The sequence below is a fragment of the Typopeltis vanoorti genome, chromosome 2 (genome assembly GCF_054136105.1).
Source record: "Typopeltis vanoorti isolate ZY-2024b chromosome 2, IOZ_Tvanoo_1.0, whole genome shotgun sequence".
In the NCBI taxonomy this organism is placed as follows: Eukaryota; Metazoa; Arthropoda; class Arachnida; order Uropygi; family Thelyphonidae; genus Typopeltis; species Typopeltis vanoorti.
Genome location: NC_143550.1, coordinates 78,725,579 through 78,751,979, shown reverse-complemented (window position 1 = coordinate 78,751,979; position 26,401 = coordinate 78,725,579). Strand labels below are relative to the sequence as shown.

General features: G+C 35.6%; 1 protein-coding gene across 2 annotated transcripts in view; it reads right to left on the bottom strand.

Moving 5' to 3' along the window:
* LOC150109203 (coadhesin-like) overlaps nt 1-26,401 on the bottom strand; it is a 252,093-nt gene that overhangs the window by 125,469 nt on the left and 100,223 nt on the right. For both annotated transcript variants that reach the window (XM_090406243.1, XM_090406252.1), the window contains exon 5: nt 2,667-2,840. In XM_090406243.1, coding sequence (XP_090262369.1) covers nt 2,667-2,840 — 174 coding nt within the window. The remainder of the gene's footprint in view (nt 1-2,666; nt 2,841-26,401) is intronic.

Genomic DNA, 26,401 nt, shown 5'->3' with positions numbered 1-26,401 from the left:
AGACTTATCCAGTAGACTATAACACTTTTCTTTTTCTTCAAAAGGTGCATTTTAAATTAGAGCACAGCAGTAGACAAATCTTAGCCTTCCAGATTTATTATTATTAACACCAGACCTCCATAGAGTCAGAACACACATCACAGGAAGTACGCACTGTTACAGACAAAGTCCATCAAACCATGCTTTAAACTCATTCAATGTATCTACATTCATCACAATGTCAGGCAATGCATTCCACTCACCAACCATTCTCCATGCAAAGAACCTGCTCCTTATGTTCCTGCTCACACTCTCCATATAAGAGAGTGGTCTGAAAAGTTCTTGGCCTAACAATGAAAAAACGAATTTATAATTTCAAAATTATTTTTATTTATAAACATAATTTCCCTTAAGACTAATACATTTATTCCAGCGATGCTCCAGCGCCATTATCACATCCCTGTAGTGGTTCTCGGTAAGACCTGTAAAATACTCCCTCTATACCTGCAATCACCTCTTGATTCAAAGAAAAATGCTGACTAGCAAAGAAGATTTTTAGTTTTGGGAAGAGATAGAAGTCAGAGGGAGCTAAATCTTGGGAATAGGGTGGATGTTCCAACAATTCATAGTGCAGATTCCTTAATTTTCCCATTGCCAAAACATCTTTGTGAGCAGGTGCATTGTCCTGATGAAAGATGATTTTTTTTCTTCTGCAAACCAAGTCTTTTCTCACGAAAATTTTCGTCTCGTCTGGTTAAAATATCAGAATAATATTCCCCGGTTATTTTTTTACCCTTTTCAAGATAATCAATAAACAGAATGCCTTTAGCATCCCAAAACACCGATGCCATGACTTTTCCTGCTGATGGAACCGATTTTGTCTTCTTTGGCACTGAACAACCGGCTTGAATCCACTGTTTTGACTGCTGTTTGGATTCTGGTATGTAATGGTGAATCCGAGTCTGATCCATAGTAATAAATCAATGCACAAAATCAGTTTTATTCTTGTTAAAATGCTCCAAGCATTGTTCAGAGATTTTCATGAAAGTTTTTTTTGATCTGCTGTGAGCAAGTGCGACACCCATCTTGGGCAAATTTCATTTGCAATTCTTCATGCAAAATATATCCTACACATTGTTTTGAAATGCCTATAGTCTCAGCAATTTCAAGCACTTTGACTGGCCAGGTCATCCAGTACCATATCATGCACTGATCAATGATTTCTGGTGGTGTTACACTTTTTGGATATCCTTCACGTGGATCATCTTCAAGGCTGGTACGGCTGCATTTAAACTCTGCGGCTCATTTCTTAATTGTCAAAAACAAAGGAGAAGAGTGCTCATAAATTTTTATGAACTTCGAATGAATTTCTTTTGCTGTTAAACCTTCTTTTACAAAGAATTTTATAACTGCACGATATTCAATTTTATCCATTTCAATGGATACAGACAAAACTTTGGCTTCCTACAGCTGTATAAAAAAATACTTGATACAATGACTTGCAATTTCACATTGATGCTTATGAGAGATGCACCAACTTACTTTAGAAAAAAAAATTCTTGCCGATAGTGTTGCCATTTTATGGTTGAGGACAAGAACTTTTCAGATAACCCACATACATATGCTAAAAAAACAGGGCAACCTCTATAATAAGAGATGACAGAGTATTAACAGACAAATTAGATTTTATTCTCCAAATATTAACTGGATATCTGAAAAAAATACAAAAAAAAAAACTTTTCTCCAACCCCTCTCAACAGCAAATCCAAGAAACTCATCACAGTATTTCTATTTCCATTCCATTTGCTGGAACACTTTAACAAAAAATTGCCAACCTTAAAAGGCCTCACAACATTCCAGATGCCTTCAAACCAATAAAGACAGTTCGCAATATGTTACATTCACCTAAAGACAAGAATCCTTTCAATAAACACCCTGGACTTTACAACGTTCCATGTTCTTGCAGCCTGAATTATATCAGACAAACTTCTAGAAGTCTAGAAATAAGACAAAAGGGAGCACATTGGAGATGTAAACAACAACAGAGAGGACAATTCTGGTTTAGCTTTCCATTTTTCTAACACTAACCTAATATAATATATTAGGTTAGTGTTGGAAAACACAACATAATATTCATAATTTTAACCTTGAATGGGATAAAAGTACTATGCCATACATAGAAGAGGACTATAGCTCCTGCAACATAAAAGAAGCAGCAGTAGTTATCCACCCACAAGGCACCCTGAACAGAAACCAAGGGATTATACTTTGTGATATCTGAAAATCTCATAAGATCTTTCAACACATCAAAGTTCAACTTCGCAGCCAATTATAGGCCCTACTTAACAATGACTGACCAAGTGCTAACATCCATGCTCCATGCATTTGTGTAACAGTTCCTATGAATTTGATATATTTTTTCATCTTTCATTTATGTATTAATTGATAACTTAAGCTTGTTTTTGTTTTTAAGCTGTTATGTGTAGCTTTATCTGGTACAGAAGAAGCCACCAGTTAACATGGCGAAACTAGTAGGCTAATAGTTTGTATCAAAATCTCCAACCTATTAAACCCAATTTTTCTGTCATCTCATGTAGTATATAGAGTGGTCGAAAGAAACATTCATAATAATCAACAATAATCAGCAATAAAAAATATATATTTTGCAATATTATCAATTATATTACCTGGGCAGTGTACTGGAGCATGACAAAGGTTTATATCTGTTTTATTTCCAAAGCATTCTTTCCCATTAAACTGAGGAAGTGGATTGTCACAAGTGCGTAATCGCTGCTTAATTCCAGGTCCACATGTTGAAGAGCAAGGAGTCCAAGAACTCCAGGAAGACCAGCTTCCATCAACTATAAAAACATTATATTTAAATTTATATTTAAATATAATTATATTTATATTTAAATTTATATTGATATCATCAGTTGAAATATTATAATACTATGTATCAATTAGATTTGAATATTATATTAGATAAACAGATACTACTTAATATAAATTAAACACTCTTATCTTGAAAAATAAGAATAGATTATAACAGAAAAAAAAAATCTAACAAAAATATGTTTGTGGGAATGGATGAAATATAACCAGGTATTTTTAAGAGAAACAAAAAGATGTGAATGTACTTTTAACCTGGGTGTTTGATTAAAGTCATGCAATGGGAAGGATGCATAAGAAGTGGCAAGAAAGCAAAAAGTGGTGTTGCACAGGACTAGTGGATATGACAAATGCTTCCAATTAGAGACCAGTCTATAATCTGCAACTGTAGTTAAAATATTGAAGAGATTGGTTAGGAATAGAATACAGGACTGGGTTGTTACTATTATTATTATTATCATTTCTATATTCAGTTAACAGAGCTTGCAGTCAAAGAGTAACAAGAAACATGAAACAGCGTAATGATATCTCTTTGGCTTGTAAATTAGTCCAATTTGAGCCTTACCCAAAGGCCTAGGAATCCACTAAATATCATTGTAAAACGTCCCTAAAAGTGCCGATTTTCTGGAGTTGAGATGGTGTTATATCTGGGAGGCACAGCTTTTTCAGATGTTTTAATTATAAATGCTCTTTGTACTGTATAGCACTCCTCTGACAATCTCAACTGTTGTTGCCCTTTTGTTCCACAGCTGTTGAATTTCAATCTCCATATCTCTATACTTGGTCAGTTTTTCATGTACTTTTTCTTCTACTCTACTATCCCCTGGCTGTTACAACAATAAACCATACATGTTGTTTAATTATAGTGATGTCTGCTATATTATGTTCCAGATGTCACTCTGTCTGAACTAAAGTACCAAAATATCTTTACATTTTCATTTTCAATAATATTTCCAACTGTGATTTCTAAAGGGGGGGGTTTTGCAAGTTGGAAAACCATATTTCCTGCATATGCTCCAGTGTACAGATTTGTAACCTGATCATGACTTTATTTATAGTCTGTGTGAACAATTTTGCTGCAAGAACTAATTAGACAGTCTACTGTCTCTTCTTTATCTCTCTGCAGAGTTGACATTTGCTTTACAGATCTTTTCAATCTCTACCTTGATTGAACATTCATCTGTAGTGCTTGTTTTTGAGCAGCGGGTATCAGACTGTCTTTTTTGATGTTGTCTTGTTGAAGCTATTGCCAAGTTAAACAACTGTCAACTTTCCCTTCAAAATTCTTTAAATTTTGACTCTGGACTTTATTTTTCCAACCTTCTAATCTTTTTGAGTTTCTTTATCTTTATACTACTTTTTTTTTGTAAACTTCAGTTAGCTTACCTTGATATCATTCAATGCTTACTTTTCTTCTTCTATTGTTTGTTTAGTTTGTAAAAGTCACATCAGCCACTTTGCTTGGCCTCCCGTGATGAGTCTTCGGACTCCTTGGAGGTGTCACGAATAATAATAATGAATGCAAGGCATGATTCATTATCATTAATTTTCATATTTCACAATCAGGTGCATCAAAAATCAAATTATGTCCAGTCAGTTATCCCTGCTATATATCTGATTACAGGGATGGCCCATGTATTGATTGCCATAACATTACTTGCCTCAATCAGTTTGGACTGACTCTTTTCAGATATTCAGGCTCTATCTTCTTTAACTTCGGAAAACAAGGTGTTATCTGTTTCAAGAATTCTTAGGTATCTGTAGGATTCATTCTGTAATTTTCCTTCCATCTGCAAATGTAATTCCTTAGATATTTGTTATTTTGCCTTGGACAGGAGTGTATTGCATGTTTATCAAGTCCAAATTCCATACAAATATCTTCACTGAACATTCAAAAATTGAGCAGTGACTGAATTTCTCTGGATGATTTTTCATTTAGTTCAAGAACATCCATATACAGCAGGTTTTATTTTTTTCCTGCTAGCTTTGATGTTTGATATTTGAAACTAGTTTTCTTTAAAATTAATGTTAAAGGAATAAGTGCTAGGATGAACAAGAGAAGTGATAGGGAATCACCTTGCATATTTTCTCTCTTCATATTCACTGTACCCAGATTATCTCTATTGATTATTAGCCGAATTTTCTGCATGGCCATGACAGCTGCTACAAATTTTCTGATGTTTTAACTCACTCCAAAAATTTCTAGACATTTTCTAATCCAAGCATGTAGCATGGAGGCAAATGCTTTCTTGTAATCGATCCATGCCATATATAAGTTTGCTTTTCATCTTTTCAAATTTTTCAAAATCATTTTGTCAATTAACAACTGACAATTAGCAACATCCCTTTTGTTCAACAGACAGATTATTATTATCATTATTACAGGATCTCCATGCAGTCACAAGATGTCATGAGAGGCCTGAGACATAGACAACACAAAGCCTATCACACTATTCTTTTAATTCATTCACAGTCTGCACTTTCACCACCCCTCAAAAAAAGTGTTTCTCATCTGCTTATTCTTCTTCCTTTTGCACCTTCAGGACACTGGCCCTTTCTCCATGTTCCTTCCACCTGTTCTCCAAAAAAATCTCCTCCTCCTGTGTCAATCCTATGAATAAATCTCAATAGTTCAAGTGTCTCAGTCCTGTATTCCCTTCATCTTTTATTCACCAAACCATGTAGTATGCATGCCCTCAGTCAGTCATAATAACCAACATCATAATTGTTTCTTGCTATCAACCTCTGTATCCTTTCTAAGATTACTTCAACTCCTTCAAATCCCAGTGACCAGGTATACACATAATAATTCAGGTGTGATCTCATCAAGTCTTTATACAAGTGAATCACTAGTTTGTTATCTCTGCTGGTTAACATCTTTCTCAGTATTGCAGCAATCCTCTGCATCACCAGTGTTGTGTCGGAAAAAGTGCCAACTCACTTTCAATGAGTCATCCTATTTCCGACCCAACATAAGGTAACGTTAAAAGCCATGGATATGGACATGCTTATGCCTACCAGAAGAAAATGTGCATCTTGGTAAGCCAGAACTGTGTCTAAACATTCTTGTAGATATTAAGTAAATTTTGAGAACCCCATAATTGAAATAGATAATGTTTGTGAATTATTTAACAAAGGAAAATATGTATAATTACTGAAAGATGTATATAAGATAATACATGTATTGAGCCATGTCAAAAACAGTTCGGAGCTTCGGTGACCAATCGGCCGCCGCTATGTGCAAGGCGTAGCCACCAAGAGAGAGGGCGCTCACATGAGGTATATAGGTTTCAGCGCAGAATTCAATCGTTCTCTTATTTTCTGTTCCTGGTTCCTGATCGAAGTGCTGGATAGCTGTGAAGCTTGCTGCCGTGCTCGGCAAGATTTTCCCATTGCTATACGGTGCTGCGTCAACCATAGCCACAACTGAGGAATGCGGCCAGAGTTCCAGAAAAGGACTGTTGGTTAGTCATGCCAACGTATGACTAACAATGAAGAGGTGAAACTCTTTCGAAAAGAATAGAAGTGTGTCGCAAACGCCATAAGAAATATATGGTGAGAAAACCCAGAGATCTAATTAAGGATGTCCTTATAACTACCAGAAAAGCAAGAACGGTAAGACACAAGTTTTCGTATTAGATTAACTAATAACCAAAGAGGGAATAAGAAACAGAACGTTAAGGAACTCAATATAGTCAACTTCTACTTTGTATCTAAAGAACTGTAATCTTTTGGACATTCTGCCTACATCTAAAGAGCAAGTGACACCCTAAGCTTAAGCTGAGCTGGGAACCAAGGCTTCGGACTGTTTATGTCAGAAAAAACATTGTTATCATTGTATTAAATTTGAATTTAAATATTAAATGAATTTTGGGGGAGGATAAAGCCAGAATATAAGAAAGAATATTGTCTTATGTGAATTTTGCAGGACGGAGTACGTCTGGTATGCTTCACACTACGATTGTAGAATGTATCTATGTATAAGTGTTATTCCAATATATGAGAACTGAGTATTCTGTAAGAATTAACAGAGCCTGAATATAGTTATACAAAGAAGAGTGTAAGATTGATACTATAAGATTTAGAGTAAATTTTTTTGGATGTGTAAATTTAAGAAGGGGGGGGGGGAGTTCAGGCTCATTAGAAGTCAAAAATTTGACTAAAGTGTATATATATGTTTTGCCTAATTAAATGTATTTCTTTAATTCAAACCTCATGAGTCTGTCATTGTTCTGAGAATTGAGTTACCACTTGTTAAAATTCGGACCATGCATAAGTAATAGGGGAATCAATTAGTAACTAAGAAAGGGGAACCACGACTCCAGACCACTTGATCCCTATATTGTTTTCAGTAGTTTTTGAATTGTGTCTCAGACTTCAGTTGCCGGCTGGCGCAGTCAACTTAAAGAATATAAATTTGTCGGCAACGGAATCCTGAGAATTAGTGAGATAAAATAATAATATAATAAATAATACCAGGGCAGTAAACAAGACATAACAATGGCGCAGCAGTCGACAGGATGTGCTTGAAAATTTAATGTGCACAATAAGTTGGTCTCAATCTCAGAAACAGAACGAACTCATTAAGAATTGAAAGTATAGTAGTGAAATTTTGACTTAAGAATAAAGTGTTAATCTAAGAGGGTAAGTATGTCCCTACCTACTACAACCGGGATGAGTGACCCAGAGTTCTTTAAAACCATAAACCCCCAACAAATCTTCCCTCAGTTCTCTGGCGAAGAATCTGAAGATGTGGGGGCATATTTTGACTATATAGAGGAGCTTAGAAAGATAGGGTGATGGTAGTGACTTCCAGTTACTTATACTGCTTCGCAGTAAACTGGTTGGAAGAGCAAAGAGCTTTCTCTACTCCTCACCCTTATTGAAGGAAACTTTGGAATACCAGAGGTTTAAACAAATCCTAACCTCCCAGTTTTCCAAAACAAAAACCGTAGGGCCTAACCTATGGAAGCTCCAGAGTATAACCCAAAAGGAAAAGGAAAGTGTCTCTGACTATCACAATAGGATGATCACATTTGCAAACACATTATTATGTGTCCCTGACGAAGAAAAACGACATCTGGAATGGACTGTATTCCAGATATTTAGAACTGGTTTTAGGCAGGAGCTAAAGGAGACTGCATTTCGAAAAACGATACAAAATTTAAAGGAATGCTATGATGCTGTGCTTGAAAGGGAACAGTTGTTGGGAGACATTTATCCCAGAACCTCTGTCAGTCACATTAATGTTAATAGAGAAAACAAGCACACTGACAAGAATCCAAACCCTGTGAGGGACGAAACAAAAGAAAAAGAGAAACAAAAAGGGGTATTAAAAGACTCTGAAGAAAGCAACTCTGAGTCAGTCAACAGTGTAGTAATAGGTGCTGGTAATTTCGACAAAGTTCGATCAATAGTCAGGCAAGTGGTAGAGAAGCTACAAAGACCACTCATGGAACGTCTTGATGCCGTGATCAATCAACTAACAATTGATCCGGCCAAAAATCAAATGCTCACCTCTTTGCAAGAAGAAAAAGTAAAGAAAATTGTTTGTGACGAGGTTGAAAGGCTACAGCAACCTATGCTGGAGAAAATGGATCACATGATGAAGAAGCTGCAAGAAATGTCTGCAAACTGTAGAAATGAAACCTTTTTGTCCTCAGAGAAAGAGAGTGGAAAAAACTACTGCTGAGAAATTCCCAGGTGTTTCAACTGCAATAAGTTTGGGGCATATTGCTCGACATTTCTTTGTAGCACAAAATGATCGTAGAACCAGATACCGACCAGAGACAACATCGCTCACGTGTGCTAAATTACCAACTAAAAAGGGGGAACAGGGCAATGAAAAATTCCCTGGAATGAAAGTGAAAGGAAGAATCTTCAGAAAGAATTTTGAAGCACTAATTGACACTAGTTCCCAAGCCTCCATAATATCGGAAAAAACACATAAATGAACTTGGGCCTTGTGTAAAGAGGAGAATCAAGCATTTGAAGAAGTCAGTTGGGATTTTAGGGGTATCCCCCTTCCCAATACACACTACTAAAGTAGTGAGGCTGAAGGTGGGACTACCTGACTATGGATTATATGCATGGCAAAACTTTTTGGTTCAACCAAAGAACTCCATCCCCAACATAGGGCCAATTTTAGGAGAGAATTTTCTGAGGAAGAATGGATTTTTGTGCGACTACCCTAAACGGGAGATTAAGTTTTTTCGAACAAAGGGTACAAGTAATGCCAATCAGAGCCATAGAAATAGAAAGAGGAAGGACAAACCGTTGCACGACAATCCTCAGTGCACTGAAAATGGTCCAAATAGAAAAGACAAATCTAGGATCGAGGAAATACATGATGATCTTGTCATGAAAAAAAAGATAACTAATACCTGTGAAAAGCCAGAAAGTAAAGACCAGACTAGTGATAAATGCTCAGATACATGTTTAGGACCAGACAAAGAGGTCAAACTTTTCCCAGAGAAAGGAGGAGGGGATGTTGCTGACAGAGAAAATTTTCCTATAACTTCATTAAAGTAAAATTTTAGATAAAGGGGGGGGGGGTTGTGTTGGAAAAAGTGCCAACTAACTTTCAATGAGTCATCTTATTTCTGACCCAACATAAGGTAAAGTTAAAAGCCATGGATATGGACATGCTTATGCCTACCAGAAGAAAATGTGCATCTTGGTAAGCCAGAACTGTGTCTAAACGTTCTTGTAGATATTAAGTATGGCTCCCACTGAAGAGACCTCAATAAAGGTCGAAACTAGTCTGGGTAGTGGCCTTTCCCTTAATGTCTAACATTATACATATCCGCAAGGGGATGTGTTTTGCATTATGGGAGATACTGAGCTAGGAGTGATGTTAGCTTGCTCCACCTTTGCATCGAGTTGCCCTGTGTTGTACCACCTACCCCAGTCCTGAAGATACTTTCAGGTGCAAACTTTGTTTGCTCACACTTGGATAAAGGATTTAACTAAATTTATTATAGTCTAACCAAATGAAAAATAAACTTTCAACATCTTTCTCTAAATCCAGAGTAATTTATTAAAAAAGGGTGGCACACCATTTGGCAACTCCTATAGGTAGAGATGACCTGCTAATGCTTCTGCCTGGTATCTCCACTTAGGCCTGGCTCCCACTGAAGAGACCTTAATAAAGGTCGAAACTAGTCTGGGTTCTGGCCCTTCCTTAATGCATAACATTAGACATATCTGAAAGGAGATGTGTTTTGCATTATGGGAGATACCGAGATAGGAGTGTTGGTAGCTTGCTCCACATTTTGCAAGGAGTTGCCTGGTGTTGTACCACCTTACCCCAGTCCTGAAGATACTTTCAGGCGCAAACTTTGTTTGCTCACACTTGGATAAAGGATTAAACTAAATTTATTATGGGCAATGTCGTGGTCGAACGAACAAAATGCACTTGCGTGCAAAATAAAAAATTGAACGTGCCATACAGGATATTTTAACTTCTATTTTTAATATACTTAAAAAATTTATTCATTTTTGCTATTGTAAAAATTGATCGTGCCATACAGGCTTTGGTCTATCCATGCAGCAGACGAGTCTTAACTAGTAGTATGTCGGTCAACTATTACGTAGGTAATTCACTCAATTCAGCATATTTTGACAGGAATATGGGTGCTTGCAGTGACTTGTTCAAAGCATGAGTACGATGGTATCGCAAACAAGTCTATGCATGCAAGTCGATTCGGGCTAGATTTCAAATCTATAAATACCAGTGGTTTAGGAATAAGTTTCATTATTTTTTTGTGTGCTTTGCCAACAATCATCAGTCGAAAGTGTGATAGATAAGTGGGGTCATACAAAGTGTAAATTAAATCTTTTATTTTGTGAATATTTTTGCGAATTTTATTACTTCATTATGTCTGAATATAAGAAGAAATGTCGACAGTACAGTATAGAGTATTTGAAATATGGTTTTATTCAGTCTCAAATAATTGAAATATGGTTTTATTCAGTCTCAAATAATTGAAATATGGTTTTATTCAGTCTCAAATAATTGAAATATGGTTTTATTCAGTCTCAAATAATTGAAATATGGTTTTATTCAAACTGTTATAATGGGGAGGGCATTACAAAATTTATGTCTTGGAAAGTGGGTGGTGGCCTGAAAAAGTTTGGCAGCCTATGATCTAGAGGAAGCAGTATCAAATTGTATACCTAGAATAAGGAGAGTTAATCGGGTAGGAGTAAGATGGACGAGTAATATCATTAAGTATGAGCTTCAGAAAAAGAAAATACTGTTGAGAGGAGAAAGCTGCCTTAAAAATCTGCAATATAACTTCTAAACTTCAACTCTCTGTCTATCACCACCCCTTAAATCCCTAGCTTCATCTATTTCCTGGAGCAGGGGTCGGCAAATTGCAGCTTGCGAGCCACATGTGGCTCTTTGTGTACATACATGTGGCTCTCAAGTAAAATTGAAATTGAAAATAAAACTATCATAGTTTAATTTATAAATTTTTTAAAGATTATACAGAGGAAGTGGAGGGATGGTTGAGCACATGGTAGGCAGGGCAGCCAAACAGAGTGACCAATTAGGTTTTAGGGTGCCTCGTCATCTGAGGTCACTTTGTTGCAGAGCAACAAAGTGACTAATAATGATTGCACATGTGTGTTAGCATTTTAACTCAACTGGCGGCTTGCTTTTATCTTTCGGTCTCGCAATTTCCGAAAAATATAAAAATACTGGGGTTAACTCACAACACACTTTGTCCAAGTATTACTTAGCACTTCTGAAGATATATCGAGCCTTGGTTGAAGGAGAAAAACCTTCAACAAGAAAAATCAATAAACGACAAGCAATTGGTTGAAATGTGGTCATGTGGATAACAGTGTTCACTTTAAATCTGAAAAAACAGCAAGGGAGAGTGAAAGCAATAAAACCATATTGTTGTTCATTTCACCCCTCTTTAATTACTCATCATTCTGCCGCTACAAATTAAAATAGTGGCAGAATGTTCATTCCATGAACATTCTGCTGCTATTTTTATTTTTTTTAAGTATCCATTTTATTTCAATAATTTTTACTTATTTATTCGATTTTAATTTGTTTTGTTTGGATAATCAAAATAGATTTATTTGGTTAATTTAAGTCTGCCTGTGGACCACCTGTCTCATCATTGCGGACCACCTGTGGTCTGCTGACTATAGATTGAGAAACACTGCTATAGAGCAGTGGTGGCGAACTTGTGGCACGCGTGCCAGAAGTGGCATGCCCGAGAATTCTGCTGGCACATCAACAATGTACATATGATATCCTTTTATACGCTTATAAATTATTCCACTTTTTTTAAATTGTTACAATACGTACAAGTTAAATTTTGTTTTACAGGAGAGAGCAGCTATGAAGACATGAATTTGATTGGTGCAGTATTAACAAAAGATCACACGACCCAAAGACAAATGGAAATGACAATTTTTGAGTTGAAATGTTAATTCTCTTCAATCGAATTCCATAACATCTGCAACTGTCATAACACCATTCACTATATATTTCTTAGTTTTAAGACGTTAACGATGGGGTGTCATTTATCATTCCAACAGAACTTCTCATTACCGGTGGGTTCAACTCATACAAAATTTCAACCCTTGGTTGATTTTTATTGTCTTGTTTGCGTTTGAGCTGGAAGGGGAACTCGCACAAGCATTATATGGCATGTTTCAATTCGTGGTAGAATTTTATTTGAAGTTAGCCTTTGTGATCTATCATAATGACATCGAGAATTTCAAATGCAGTCAAACAAACACTTATTTCATGTAATTGAAAAATTGGACAATAATTTTAGTTAGATACTGTGTTTCCAGTGCAACATATGGTTTTGCTTGCCTATACAGGGTAGTTCTGTGAGAGGGGTACATGTGATTCATTAGTTAGCACCGTTTTTATTCCAGCTGTCTCTAATTGCAATATTTGTTGAGAAATATATTACACAGACTGCAAAAGCCTCTGTACCTTATTCAGGGATTTTTTCTTGCATCTACAGTATTTAATGGTTGTTGGGGGAGGGCATGTTGTTTTGTGCGTGGGAGGTATATATGCAAAACCTTTTAATGTCTTTTTTTGTAAAGTGAAATCAGGGGTGCCAGTTATACGCGAGGACAAGTTATATTAGATGGTAAGCGTTCGCCGACAAGTCGAAATCCTTCTGCTATTTCTCCTGCTCTGGTGAGTTACAATGCATAAATATTTTTCTCACAACCGTTTTTTTTTTCTTTCAAGCCAACATCATTAAAACCAATTTAATAATAAAATAATCAATAATTTTATACTGAATAATATTATAAATTTTTGGTGATCAGAATGGGATATGTCAATGAAACTTACCACAAGTTAATCTAATGATGCTGGCCTGAGAAAACTACAATATTGTAACATTAGTCCTGTGATTGATAACTAATTTAAATGCGTACTTTTCATACTCTTTATGATTATGCCATAATTAATTTTCTCCTCTATATATGCCTGAGTCATTATTTTCCGAAATGAATTTTATAAAAGACAGTTTAAGAAACAGAATGACTGATGAATCTAGTTCCACGTGTGTATTACTAAAAGTAACAAAATATGAACCTGATATAAAGCATTTGGGATCTAATGTACAACAGTAAAAATCTCATTAATAAATTGATATATTGGTATTAATAAATTGATAATAGTTTGATATCGATTTGTATACGACAATATGTATGTCAAATTATGAATTCATTTTTATGAAATTCTATGTTAATTTTTAAACTTGTCTCAATAAAATTCTGCAATTTATTTTGTATTAATTAATGTTAATTAATAATTCCAGATAATGATTAGATGTTATGTATACTCAGTCTCTGTAAACAAAAGAAATTTCTTGGAAAGCACAGCGAAATATAGACAAACCAGAGAAATACACATAACATGTGCAACAAATTTTACGAGACGATTTGCTGCTCCATCAAACCATATTTATTCCTGCAATACTCTCTCTCTCTCTCTCTTTTCATAAGTTTTTTTTTTTAATTATGCCATCATAAATTCACTTATTCATGTTTAGAATTTATAGGATCATGCTATTTGCTCTACCCAGCAAATTATAGGACACACACATATCACAAATGATAATTATTAATTATCCTTTACCATTAATGAAAGTTTTTCTACTCACACTTATTTTTTCCTATTCTTACGTGTCTTATAAATGATGGTTCACACATTTTTATCTTTCAGTATTTCAAATATACCAATCAAATTTAGCATTCTCCTTCATTCTTGTTTTCTAATAAATCCTAAAACAGATTGTTCCCCAACTCTACGCAGAAGTATTCAAAGTTATCCTGCAATGAATTGCATAGAACCAATTAAGATGAGCGTTGATGTGCTATGCCTGTTTCTTCTTCTTTGAGTAGTCTCCAAGACATGCTGTTTTATTGCAGCAATAAAACACGTGTTCCTCTTTTTGGTTCATCTTTTCTGATTTGTGGAGAATGACCAGTTAGTTTGCCCTGTGTGTACGTTACAGAGTGAAGTGTGAATTTTAATATAGTGAAACAAATTTAAACAAAAAAATACATTTTTAAAAGGTAAGTGTAATTAATGTAATTTAATATTATTTTACTTGTTAGTTTATGATTTTTTATTTGGCTTTTAAACTGAAATAATTTAATTTAGGATTAATTAATTAGTTGCTTTTGAATAAAATATGCTAGTCAATTTTTTTATATATGAAATTGTGCTGAAATCTATTAATTCTGAATACCTTTTTTTCTCTCAAGAATTAAAGATCATTAAAATCGATGCCAAATGACCACAATGTATTTATAGTTTACATGAACAAACAATTACATCAAAAAAAGCTAAAGGACATTTATTGATGTGATTATTTGTCTCCAAGCTTCCCCGCCATGGAAACTTTTCATCACACGTACGCCCATGCATATGGTCAAATTAACGTGAAATTTGTAGCGCGGGTTGCATAATCCACATGACAGCACACCCAACTGAAATGAGCACACGATGCCACTGATATATATATATATATATATATACATACAGTAATCCCTCGATTAATGCGCCCCCGATTAGTGTGATTAGTGAATTTCGATACTGAAATTCGATTATGCCTCTAAAATTCGATTAGCGCGCCTATATACATCTTAAAAATAAATGTTACAGATTTTAAAAATTTTCTATCTATACATTTTTTATGGCTGACTATTTTAAAATAATCACTTACCAGAATGAAATATTTAGTTACTGATTTAAAACATTTTATAAAATTATTTTTAATGGCATACTACCATGTACTCTTTGTTCCAAATTTTTACCATCAAAATTTATGTCATCTGCTAATTACATAGCATTTTCCTGATTATATCTCATACCTCCTTTGCAATTATTTTCTTTATATTTTTTTATTATTTTAAAGTATTGTTCCAACCTTTCATCATGAGTAAAAGAATTAGTGAGCAAAAAAGTGAAAGTGTGAAAATGATTCTAAAGGTAATCTCATTGGAAGAAAAACTTGAAATAATAAAGAATGTGAACAAAGCGAGTCCAGACCAAAGATAAGACAAGAACACAAAAATGGGTGAATCAACTATAAGAGCAATTTTAAACAAAGCTGCTGAATACAAAGAGAAAAGTAAGGCTGATTCAAGTTCACGGTGCATGCACTCGAAATCAAAGTATCATAATGATTGAATTAGAGAGACTTCTTTCTACATAGATTGAAGATTGTAACCAAAAATGGATCCTGCTAAGAACTGACTTTAGTCTTTATTAAATCAAAGCATTAAGTCTCTTTGCAACCTTGAAAGAAAGGGCTATCGATGATGGAAAAGAAGAATTCCACGTTAGTGCTGGGTGGTTTGAGAAATAGCCTACATAATGTTCTAATCACAGGCCAAGTGCTGATAAGGAGGTGGCCGCAAATTATCCAGAGATTTGAAGAAAATTGTATAAGAAGAGGGCTATTGTGACCAACAAATATTTAATGTCGATGAAAGTGGCCTTCTTTTTGGAAGCCAATGCCTTCCAAGACTTTTCTGGCCAAATCAGAGAAATCTCAGCCTGGTTATAAAGTCGCAAAGTTGAATGAAATTACTGCTAGCAATATGAGATCACATTCTTTGGAGCACATTCTTCCGCATTGTAGAAATGATTTTAGAGGCTTTTCAAATGAATCTAAATTAATTAAATCTCATTCTGAGAAACTGAGTGATTCCGACCTGCTAAATTTAGACGCACAGCGGGAAGATCCTGAAGAATACAAAGAAAATTTAAACACTGACAAGCCCATAGAGATTTCACAGAAACAAATTTAAAATATTTTCATGCAACTGACACTTTTAAGTAGCAATGCTTAGAGACTGGCCCTTGTGAAGAGAAAAGCAGGAAAATTTGCAGGAGCAGTTGTTTAGAAAAAAAGCAACAGAATGCCAGCCAGAATATTGATTTATATTTTGAAAATATGTTTTATTGTCTTTCAGCTTCATAGTTTTCTTTTAACTAGGCCCTGAGACATACCCTAATTCTTTTATAAAAAAATCAAGGGTATAAAAAGATATTTGAGGAACGAATTATACCTTTTTTCCATAGGTTATTATACTCGATTGCTGCATTTTCGATTAATGCGCATTAATTTTCGATTAAATTTAATGCGCATTAATCGCACCTAATGCGGTCTTTAATCGAAAAAATTTCGATTAAAGACCGCATTAGGTGCACTAATCATGGGATTGCTGTATATATATATATATATATATATATAATATTGGTTTTATTATATTTATTACAGTCGCGAATTACTGCAGCGTGTTTTATTTCACGTGCAACTGTTACAATAAAACGTGTCGCTGGTGAGATTTATTTTTATTATATTTTTGAATTATTGTCATTTATTATTTTGAATAATCATTTAGTTATTTTTATTTTCTTTTTATATAATGTATTTATATAACGTATTAAATAAAATATATTGTTTAGGGTGCTTTTCAACATGGCTATGAAGAAAAACAACAGATGAGCATCGTGGCTTTAAAACTGAATGGACCGAATCTTTTGCGTTCATCTCGAACTCAGATGGCCTTCCAACCTGTCTTATTTGCCAAGAAAAACTGGCGCACAATAAAAAGTCAAATTTGGAGAGACACTTCACGACAAAACATGCCACATTTGCCAGAAAATATCCTGTTGGTTGGTGACACGAGAAAGAGAGCAGTTGAAGAACTTCAGAAAAATGTTGAAAAATCAAGTTCTGTATTTAATTATTAGAGAGAGTCTGCCAATGATGTTAATATTGCAAGCTTCATAGTGAGTCAGGAGATCGCTAAGAGAGGAAAACCATTCACAGATGGTGAATACATAAAATGTTGTTTTGTTAATGCATCTGAAGAACTTTTCCAGGCTTTCAAAAAGAAGGAAGCAGAGATTTTAAATAAAATTAAAAGCATACCGTTATCTGCCAAAACAGTAGCAGATAGGACAGTCACAATGTCCTCAAATGTGAGCAACCAACAAGTCAAAGACATTAAATTAGCTTCAGCTTTATCAATTGCAGTAGATGAGTCTTGCGACATCAAGGACAGACCAAGTTTCCCTTTTTGTGCGGTATGAATCATCTGAGGGTCCGAGAGAAGAACTTCTGGGATTATTGCCACTCAAGGGCCAAACGCATGGAGAGGACATAGCAAATGCTGTCCTTGAATGCATGGAAAAAAATCATATCCCACTCAATAAAATTGTCAATTGCAACTGATGGTGCAAAAAGTATGACGGGAGCGAAAAAGGGTTTTGTTTCAATTTTAAAAGGAAAAATTAATCATGAAGTGATTACTTTCCATTGTATACTCCACCAGGAAGCACTTTGTGCACAAACATTTACAGAAGAAATTGGTAAAATTATGGAATTGGTAATTAAGATTACCAACACCATTGTAGCAAGGGGACTTAACCATCGATAATTTAAAGAGTTGCTAAGTGAAATGGAGAGCGAGTATTCAGATCTTCTCCAGTAAAACAGGGATCAATGGCTTTCCAGAGTAAACACGTTAAAGCATTTTGCATCTTGCATAAATGAAATCAAACTATTCCTCGACAACAAGGATGTTCAATATCCAGAATTAAGAGATCAGTGGTTGCAAAAATTGTACTTTATGGTGGACATTACATCACAACTAAATCAGCTCAATCGTAAATTACAAGGCAAGGGAAATACTGCTTTTTCAATGCTAGAGGAAGTTATTTCGTTTGAAAAGAAATTGATTCTGTTTGCTGAAGATTTAGAGAGGGGAACTTTAGTTCATTTCCCAAACTTGTCTCAATATCGCCAAGAAAACAATGCCCTCATTAACAAAGATTATTTCAAGACAGCAGTTTTAAACATGAGAGAATCTTTTCTTCAAAGGTTTCAGGAATTCAGAAATAATAAAGCAACTCTAGCTTTTATTACAAATCCTCTCAATGCCAATGTGAAGGAATTAAATTTTTCTCCATTTTGATATTGACATAGCTAATTTTGAAATACAATTGCTGGACTTGACAAGCAAAGACTTATGGAGCTCAAAATTTGTACATCTTGGTACTGAAATAGAACTGAAAAAAGAAAATGCAATCTGATTTCACAGCACAAGCAGACTGCTGTAAAAGAACTACAGAAGGCGACTCAATGATTTTCAATACTTGGAATAGTCTTCCGGACTCGTATCATGAGTTGAAAAAATTTGCATTTGGTGCTCTCAGCATCTTCGGGTCTACATATTTATGTGAGCAATCGTTTTCTAACATGAATTTCATTAAATATAAATTGAGGAATCAAATTACTGATGCCAACTTGGAATTGTGCCTTAAATTAAAAACGACTAGTTACAAACCAGACATACAGAAACTTTCTAAGGAAATGAGAGAGGGTGCTAGTGGGCCAAGCGCTGCTGACGCGATTTGAAGAGCTCCTGATTCAGATAAGTTTTACTAGGAATAATTAAGTATATATGCATAATTGTTTAAGTAAGAGCGGCTGTAAACGTTGTGCGCTACAGATATTATTAGTATGGGGGGTTTTTTCTTGCCTAAACTAAATTACAAAATCATTATTATTAGACCTAGTAACCTGCAGAAAAAAAAAATGGCAGTGGCATTGTCATTCCATGATTTTAATTTAGATTTCAGTCATTTCGTTAAGTGTGAGGTCTGTTATATGTATTCCTTCGAATACATAAATGATTTGTGGATGTTTAGTGCGGATGGAAGAAGGGTGGTGCGAAGTGTGACCTGAACGAGGAACTGATGAATGCGAATATGAAATTGATGACAGAAAGTGCTAGTACCAATTGTGTCGTAAGTGCATGTTTGAAAGAGAAGGATAGTGAGAAAGAGAGGCGAAAAAATATTAAAAAATCAGGAAAAAAGAAAAAGAGCGATTTGACAACCATAACGGAGGTTAAAAGGGACAAAAGTGGGGCGGAAAGAAACAAAATTGAGAGAATGAATGAAAGTAGAAATGGCGTGATGCAGAAATCGCAAGTAAAAAAAAATCGAAAGAATAAATGAAAGCAAAAAAAGAATGAATGATGGCAAAAGTTGGACGCATGTTGGAACGAAAGTACTGAACCAAAGAATGATGAATGACAGTAAAAGTGAGAAGAATGATAGCGAAAGTTGGACACGTTAGTCCGAAAGAACGGAAACAAAGAAAGATAAATGAATGTGAAAGTGAGAAGAATGATAGTGAAAGTTGGACGTATGTTGGACCGAAAGTACGGAAACAAAGAAGGATGAATGTGAGGGAAAGTGAGAAGAGGGGGTCGAGAGTTAGAAATTTAGAAAGATTTAATGATAGAGAGAATGTGTCGCGAGGTTCGGAAGGTGAATTGGATTGGAAGAAGCAAGAAATGAAATGGATGCAGAATGAAATTAAGAGAATTCAGGTCAAAACTATTAAAATAAATCATGATGGTATGAAAGAGTTAACGAAAGATGAGCGAGTGGCGTTGTATGGTGACTCCATTATTAAAGGTGTGCTAGAGGATAAAATGCACAAGATATGTTTTCCAGGCGGTAAAATGAGTAGAGTGATTGAGGCATTGAATATGAGGCGGGAGCAAGCAAAAGAGTTAATTGTATTAATTGGTACAAATGATTTGAGAGAGAACAAAGAGCATGTCAAAATGAATGTCAGGAGACTGCTTGGAAAGATAAATGAGAATAGTGTGACAGGAAGGGTAGTCAGTGTGATTGTGGTGAAATGAGGCAGAGAGCAAGGATTATGAATGATATTCTGGCTGAAATGTGTGAGGAGATGGGAGTACAGTTTGTTAATGTGTGGAATGAGTTTGAGGGGCGAAGTGAGCTGTATGGGAGCGATGGACTGCATTTGAGTGGTTATGGTGTGAGTCGCTTGGAGAGACTGCTGCTGGAAAGTAGAGAAGTGAATAAAGAGAATGAATCACATCGAGAAAGGTGGATGCTCCAAGAGGAGGTGAGATAATGGGATGACCAGGGATCAAGAGGAAACAGATGGAATTGCAAAGCGTTCTAAAATGAAGAAGCAGAAAGGGAAATGGCCCCAGTCCAGCATGGAGAGATCACATCGAGTGAGTGGTATCAGTGGAACTAGCTGTAGATCCAGAAATGAGTTGTTGTGTTTGTATGCCGGCAAAGGTTGGTCGATTGGTAGAGCCTCTGCTACTAATGGCTCAGTTAAGTAAGTTTGAGCGCGGTTAGTAGTTGGAAGGGGACCAATCGTTTGATGCTGTTGGCACACTCCCTCGATGAGTCTTTGGACTCCCTGGAGGTGTCAAATAATAATAATAATAATAATAATAATATACCAATGCTAGAAGTATAAGAAACAAGGGGGATGAAATGGTTGCACTAATTGCGTCTGTGCACCCAGAGATTGTCGGAATAAGTGAGACATGGTTAGAAGAGAACGACATCCTGACAGGAATAGAGATGGAAAGGTATGATGTGTTTCGTGAGAATAGAAGGGGTAAAAAGGGAGGGGGAGTGCTATTGATAGAGAAAGAGTTATGTCCATACAAGGTAGAGATGCAAGAGGGAAATAGGGCCAGTGGTTCTGAGGCAGTATGGTGTGAGATAGAGGTGAATAGAATCAAATACTTGGTGGGATGTTGTTATAGACCTGGTAATGTAGATGGTGGTGATAGTGAAATGTATAGTCAAATAAGCCAAGTAAATAAGAAAAGGGTGATCATTATGGGAGATTTTAATTATGGCAATATAGACTGGAATGAAGAGATAGCAACTGGAAGTAAAGAAAATGAGCTTCTTGAGTTTTTGAGGGATAACTACCTCAGACAGTATGTAACAGAGGGCACACGAGGATTAAGGGTCTTGGATTTGGTCATCTCATCGGAGGATGTAATTATCAATGAGGTGTCAAATCATCCACCAATTGGTGAAAGTGACCATGAGGTGATTACCTGGGTGGTTGCCAGCAGTGCAAGGACCCCTGTGAAAAAAGGGTATATGTGGAACTACAAGGTGGGTGATTATGAAGAGCTCAGGAGACAGCTTGCAGGTGTAGCATGGAATGAGGAGTTAGCTGGAAAAGAGATCAATGCAGCTTGGGGGATTTTCAAAAACTATAAATAGGTGTGAGATGGATGAATAAAGAGATTAAGCATGCAATACAGAGAAAAAGGGCATTGTGGAGGCAGCATAAGAGAAGTGGAAGTAACCAATTTCATGAGGTCTACACTACAAAGACCAGGCAAGGAGGGTGACTTGGTTGGTGAGAGTAGCTAAAAAGTAGTATGAACAGCAGTTAGCTAATGCAGCTAAAAAGAATCCTAGGGAGTTCTTTCGATATGTAGCCAGCAAAAGAAAGAATGATTATGGAAGGATAACATTGATTGGAGGAAATGATATAAAGACAGCTGTTGCAGAATGTGTGGTGGAGATACTTAATGAGCAGTTCATAAAGATCTTTCAATCTTGTGAATGTGACTTCATGGAGAGACTGAGAGCAGTAGATGGGGAGGAGAGACTGACTGTAAGTGAGCAAGAGGTGTATGGGGAGTTGAGCAAACTAGATGTAAAGAAGGCTGTGGGACTTGATAATATATCACCACGTATTCTGAAGGAATGTGCCAGAGAGTTGACACCTGCCTTGACATATTTTTTTAATACGAGTCTTGCACTTGGTCAAGTTCCTAAAGAGTGGAAGGAGGGCAAGATTGTGCCACTTCATAAAGGAGGTGATCGAACTCAAGCATCAAACTATAGGCCTATCTGTGTGTCAGGTGTTATTAAGTTGTTGGAGAAACTTGTGAGAAACTAGGATCCAGAGTTGGGTTGACAACAATGGTATAATCTTTGATGGACAGCATGGATTTGCTAAAGGGAGGTCATGTTTTAGTAATCTACTTACTTATTACAATAAAGTGACTGCTTCCTTGGACAGAGGAGAAGGATACACAGTAACATACTTGGATTTCGCAAAAGCTTTTGATAGAGTACCTCATGATAAGTTGACAGTCAAACTAGAGCAGATGGGGTTTGATATTAGATTAGTGCATTGGATTGGAGACTGGCTATCTGATAGGTATCAACAAGTTGTGTATGGGGGAGTGATATCCAGGAAAAGGAAAGTTACTAGTGGAGTGCCTCAGGGGTCTGTTTTAGGGCCATTACTACTTAACTTGTATATTAATGATATTGGCAAAGATTTGGATGGAGATATTCAGTTGTTTGCAGATGATGCAAAGTTGGGACGAACCATGAAGAGTAGTGAAGATGTTGTGGCCTTGCAAGAAGACTTGAATAAATTGAGTGATTGGCAAGCAAATGGGGATGTGAGTTCAACGTTGCAAAATGTAAGGTTTTAAAATTTGGAAAACAAAGATGGGATGCAGAATTTATGCTTGGTGAGAATATATTGTTGGAAATAGAGGAAATAAGCGATCTGGGGGTGATAAGGATCTAAAGATAAGGATATGGATCTAAAATTTAGAGGACACATCGCAAAAATTGTGAAGACAACACAAAGACTTCTGGGAATGATGCGGAGGCACTGACTTGTAGAAGTAGGGAGATTCTTGTTGCATTGTATAAGGCTTAGATTAGGCCACACATGGACTATTGTGCCCAGATTGGTCACCTGGTTTTCAGAAGGATGAAGAGATGTTGGAAAGGGTCCAAAGGCAACTGACTAAGGTAGTTTCGGACCTCTGGAATGTCGAGTATGAGGAAAGATTGAAAAGATGTAATTTGCAGAGTCTAGTGGAGAGAAGGAAGAGGGGAGATATGATAGAGACCTCCAAGTTATTAAGGGGTTGTTATAGGATCAATGCTGGAGAAGTTCTACAGAAAATAGTGGGAGATCAGGGGAGAACCAGAGGTCATCCCTGGAAACTGTATAAAGAGAGTGTGAGTAGGGGAGTGAGAGGCAGGTTTTTTTCGTGCAGAGTTGTGAGTGATTGGAATGCCTTGCCTGAGAGTGTGGTGTCTGCAAGGAGTTTGAATGTGTTTACGACACGGTATGATGAGATGTGTGTGAGATAAAAGGACCTCCTAGATGAGTCTTTGACTCCATGAGGTCTTATTTAATAATAATAATAATAATAATAAAATGCAAGCTCATTGCTCACATCGATTAAAATCAATGAGAGCAATTTTTTGTGTGATTTTTTTCTTCATTTAATAAAGATATAATTAATATTATAACTTGTTATATTGCTATAAATTTACTATAATATTACTTTAATTTTTCCTTATTTGTAAAAATATATTTATGGCTCTCGAATAATTTTTAACTTGTTGTGAGGGATTGGCTCTTTCTTCTCAAAGGTTTGCCAACCCGTGTCCTGGAGTATAGTTCCATCAATGTGGTACACAGCTTGTAATCTATTTATCCCAAAATGCATAACTTCACATTTCTCTATATTAAACTGACATCCATTATCTTTTGAACATATTGACAGCCTATTTAAATCATTCTGCAAGCTCTCCACATTGCCTTTATTCATTACTCTATCTAATTTTGCATCAACAAACAACTGAATATTTCCTTTCAAGGTATTTCCTATATCATTTGTGTACAAATTAAACAATAGTTATAGCACTGAACCTTGCAGCACACACCACTAGTCACAGCTTTTGCCTGGATTCTGCTCCTCCATATACCACTTTTTGATATCTATAAATTTACTATAATATTACTTTAATTTTTCCTTATTTGTAAAAATATATTTATGGCTCTCGAATAATTTTTAACTTGTTGTGAGGGATTGGCTCTTTCTTCTCAAAGGTTTGCCAACCCCTGTCCTGGAGTATAGTTCCATCAATGTGGTACACAGCTTGTAATCTATTTATCCCAAAATGCATAACTTCACATTTCTCTATATTAAACTGACATCCATTATCTTTTGAACATATTGACAGCCTATTTAAATCATTCTGCAAGCTCTCCACATTGCCTTTATTCATTACTCTATCTAATTTTGCATCAACAAACAACTGAATATTTCCTTTCAAGGTATTTCCTATATCATTTGTGTACAAATTAAACAATAGTTATAGCACTGAACCTTGCAGCACACACCACTAGTCACAGCTTTTGCCTGGATTCTGCTCCTCCATATACCACTTTTTGATATCTGTCTAGCAATCCTCTTATTCACATAACCAGTGTCATATCTATCTCCATTTGTTTTAATTTGTCTAACAGAGTTCCATGTGGTATTCTGTCAAATGCCTTTGCAAGATCCAGCACAATCATCAGCCATTCCCTTTATCCAACTCAGTTTTTACTCTATTATAAAAAGTTAGTATTACTAAGGCAAGGCCAACTCTTCATGGGGCCATGTTGTCCCTCACACAGTATCATATTTATCATTATTATTATTCAGGCCTCCATGGAGTCAAAAGACTCATCGTGGGAGGTCATTTTTAGGAAATACAAAGTCTATTATACCACTCCTTGATCCATCCATTTTGAAATTCTCTTTTTGACTGATTTTTTCAGTACTTTTACCACCATGCCTAAGATATAATTTGCTACTGCTTTCTTAGAACCTCCTCTATGCAAGGGAAATTATTTATTCCTCTTTCCACTCCCAGAGCTGAGTGGAAAGAGGAAATTAAAATAAAGAGCCTTAAATTAAAGAGCCTAGTCAGAGGCATTGCCAGTTCCATTGTACATTCTCACAAAACCTAAACTGATGTCCCATCTAGTCCCACATTTGTATTTACATTGAGATTCTGCAAAATCATAAGAACCTCCAATTCATCCATCTCCATTCCCACATCAGTGTCTCTCACATATGTTACCGCGGTAATCTCATTTGGATAATATTGTCGTGACGTTCTATTTTCATGTTATGTTCTAAATCCGCCATCTTGGTTCAAGTCACTCTTATCAATATAACAACTAATTGCAAATTGATCACTGATCCAAAAGTAGGGAAATTTATAATTATACTGCTCCACCCTATTTTTAGATTAGTCTATATAAAGTAGTAGGATCAATTCTTAATTAAGTTAGCAGTCTCCTCATTTATTTAGGCCGAATTAATTACTATTCCACTTGGGGTTCCTGCAAGATTCGAATATTTATGAACGGTGCAATAAAAGGGAATTCAGGCAAACACAATATTTAGATTAACAAAATAAAACATTTAATATATGATATATATAACAAATACAAGAATTCTGCTTTGAAATGAAACAATACAATTAACTTAATACATCTTGCTAAGTCACTCATGCCAATTCAATGTTCTAAACTTTCACATACAATTCACAGCTTCAAAATCACAAGCTTTCTTAACTCAAGTTAATAAAACGAAACTTCTTATTTAATCAGTCTCCACATATCCATCAGCTGTACTTAATGTTTAAATTCACAGGAAACACTAATCAAGGTAGACAATATTCCAAGTAATCTTATCTCGGACTTTGAACTTCGAAGATATGTTAATGTTAGAATAAACAAACAAATATGACTACTCTTACCAGATACAATCTTCAATACATCAATTAATTGTGAGCACACTTATGAATTAACTTATTTACGTTAGCAGAACACATTAATAAAAGTTCTCCAACGATTTAACTGAACTACTGTTAATTGCGCTTCACTATTCAAAAAAAACATTATCAATAAGTCACTGATATCTTTCCTTGTTTACTTTTCTCAAACTAGTTAATTTCAATATAATTCTTCTCAGGGCAACATAGAATTAAGACGCAATCCTAGACTAACTGGAACTAATCAGAATTTTCCATTGAATGTCCAGTTCTTTATTTATCCGGATACGGCATTAATTTTCCTATACAATACAGCTGACTTCACTTGCAGCTAAGTATATGATTCACTATGTTTTGGGTCACTTCTAAACACTATTCTCATGAATTTCTGCCCTAGAGAACTTACAATTTTCTTCCACTTCCTTTGCTTGTATCCTACCTTCCTTCCCGCTCCGCAAAAACTTCCTCTCTTCCCTCTAATTAAAAATCTTGTATTTCTTTTCCTCTCCTTTCAGTCCGAAGGTCACGCTCTACTCGACTCGT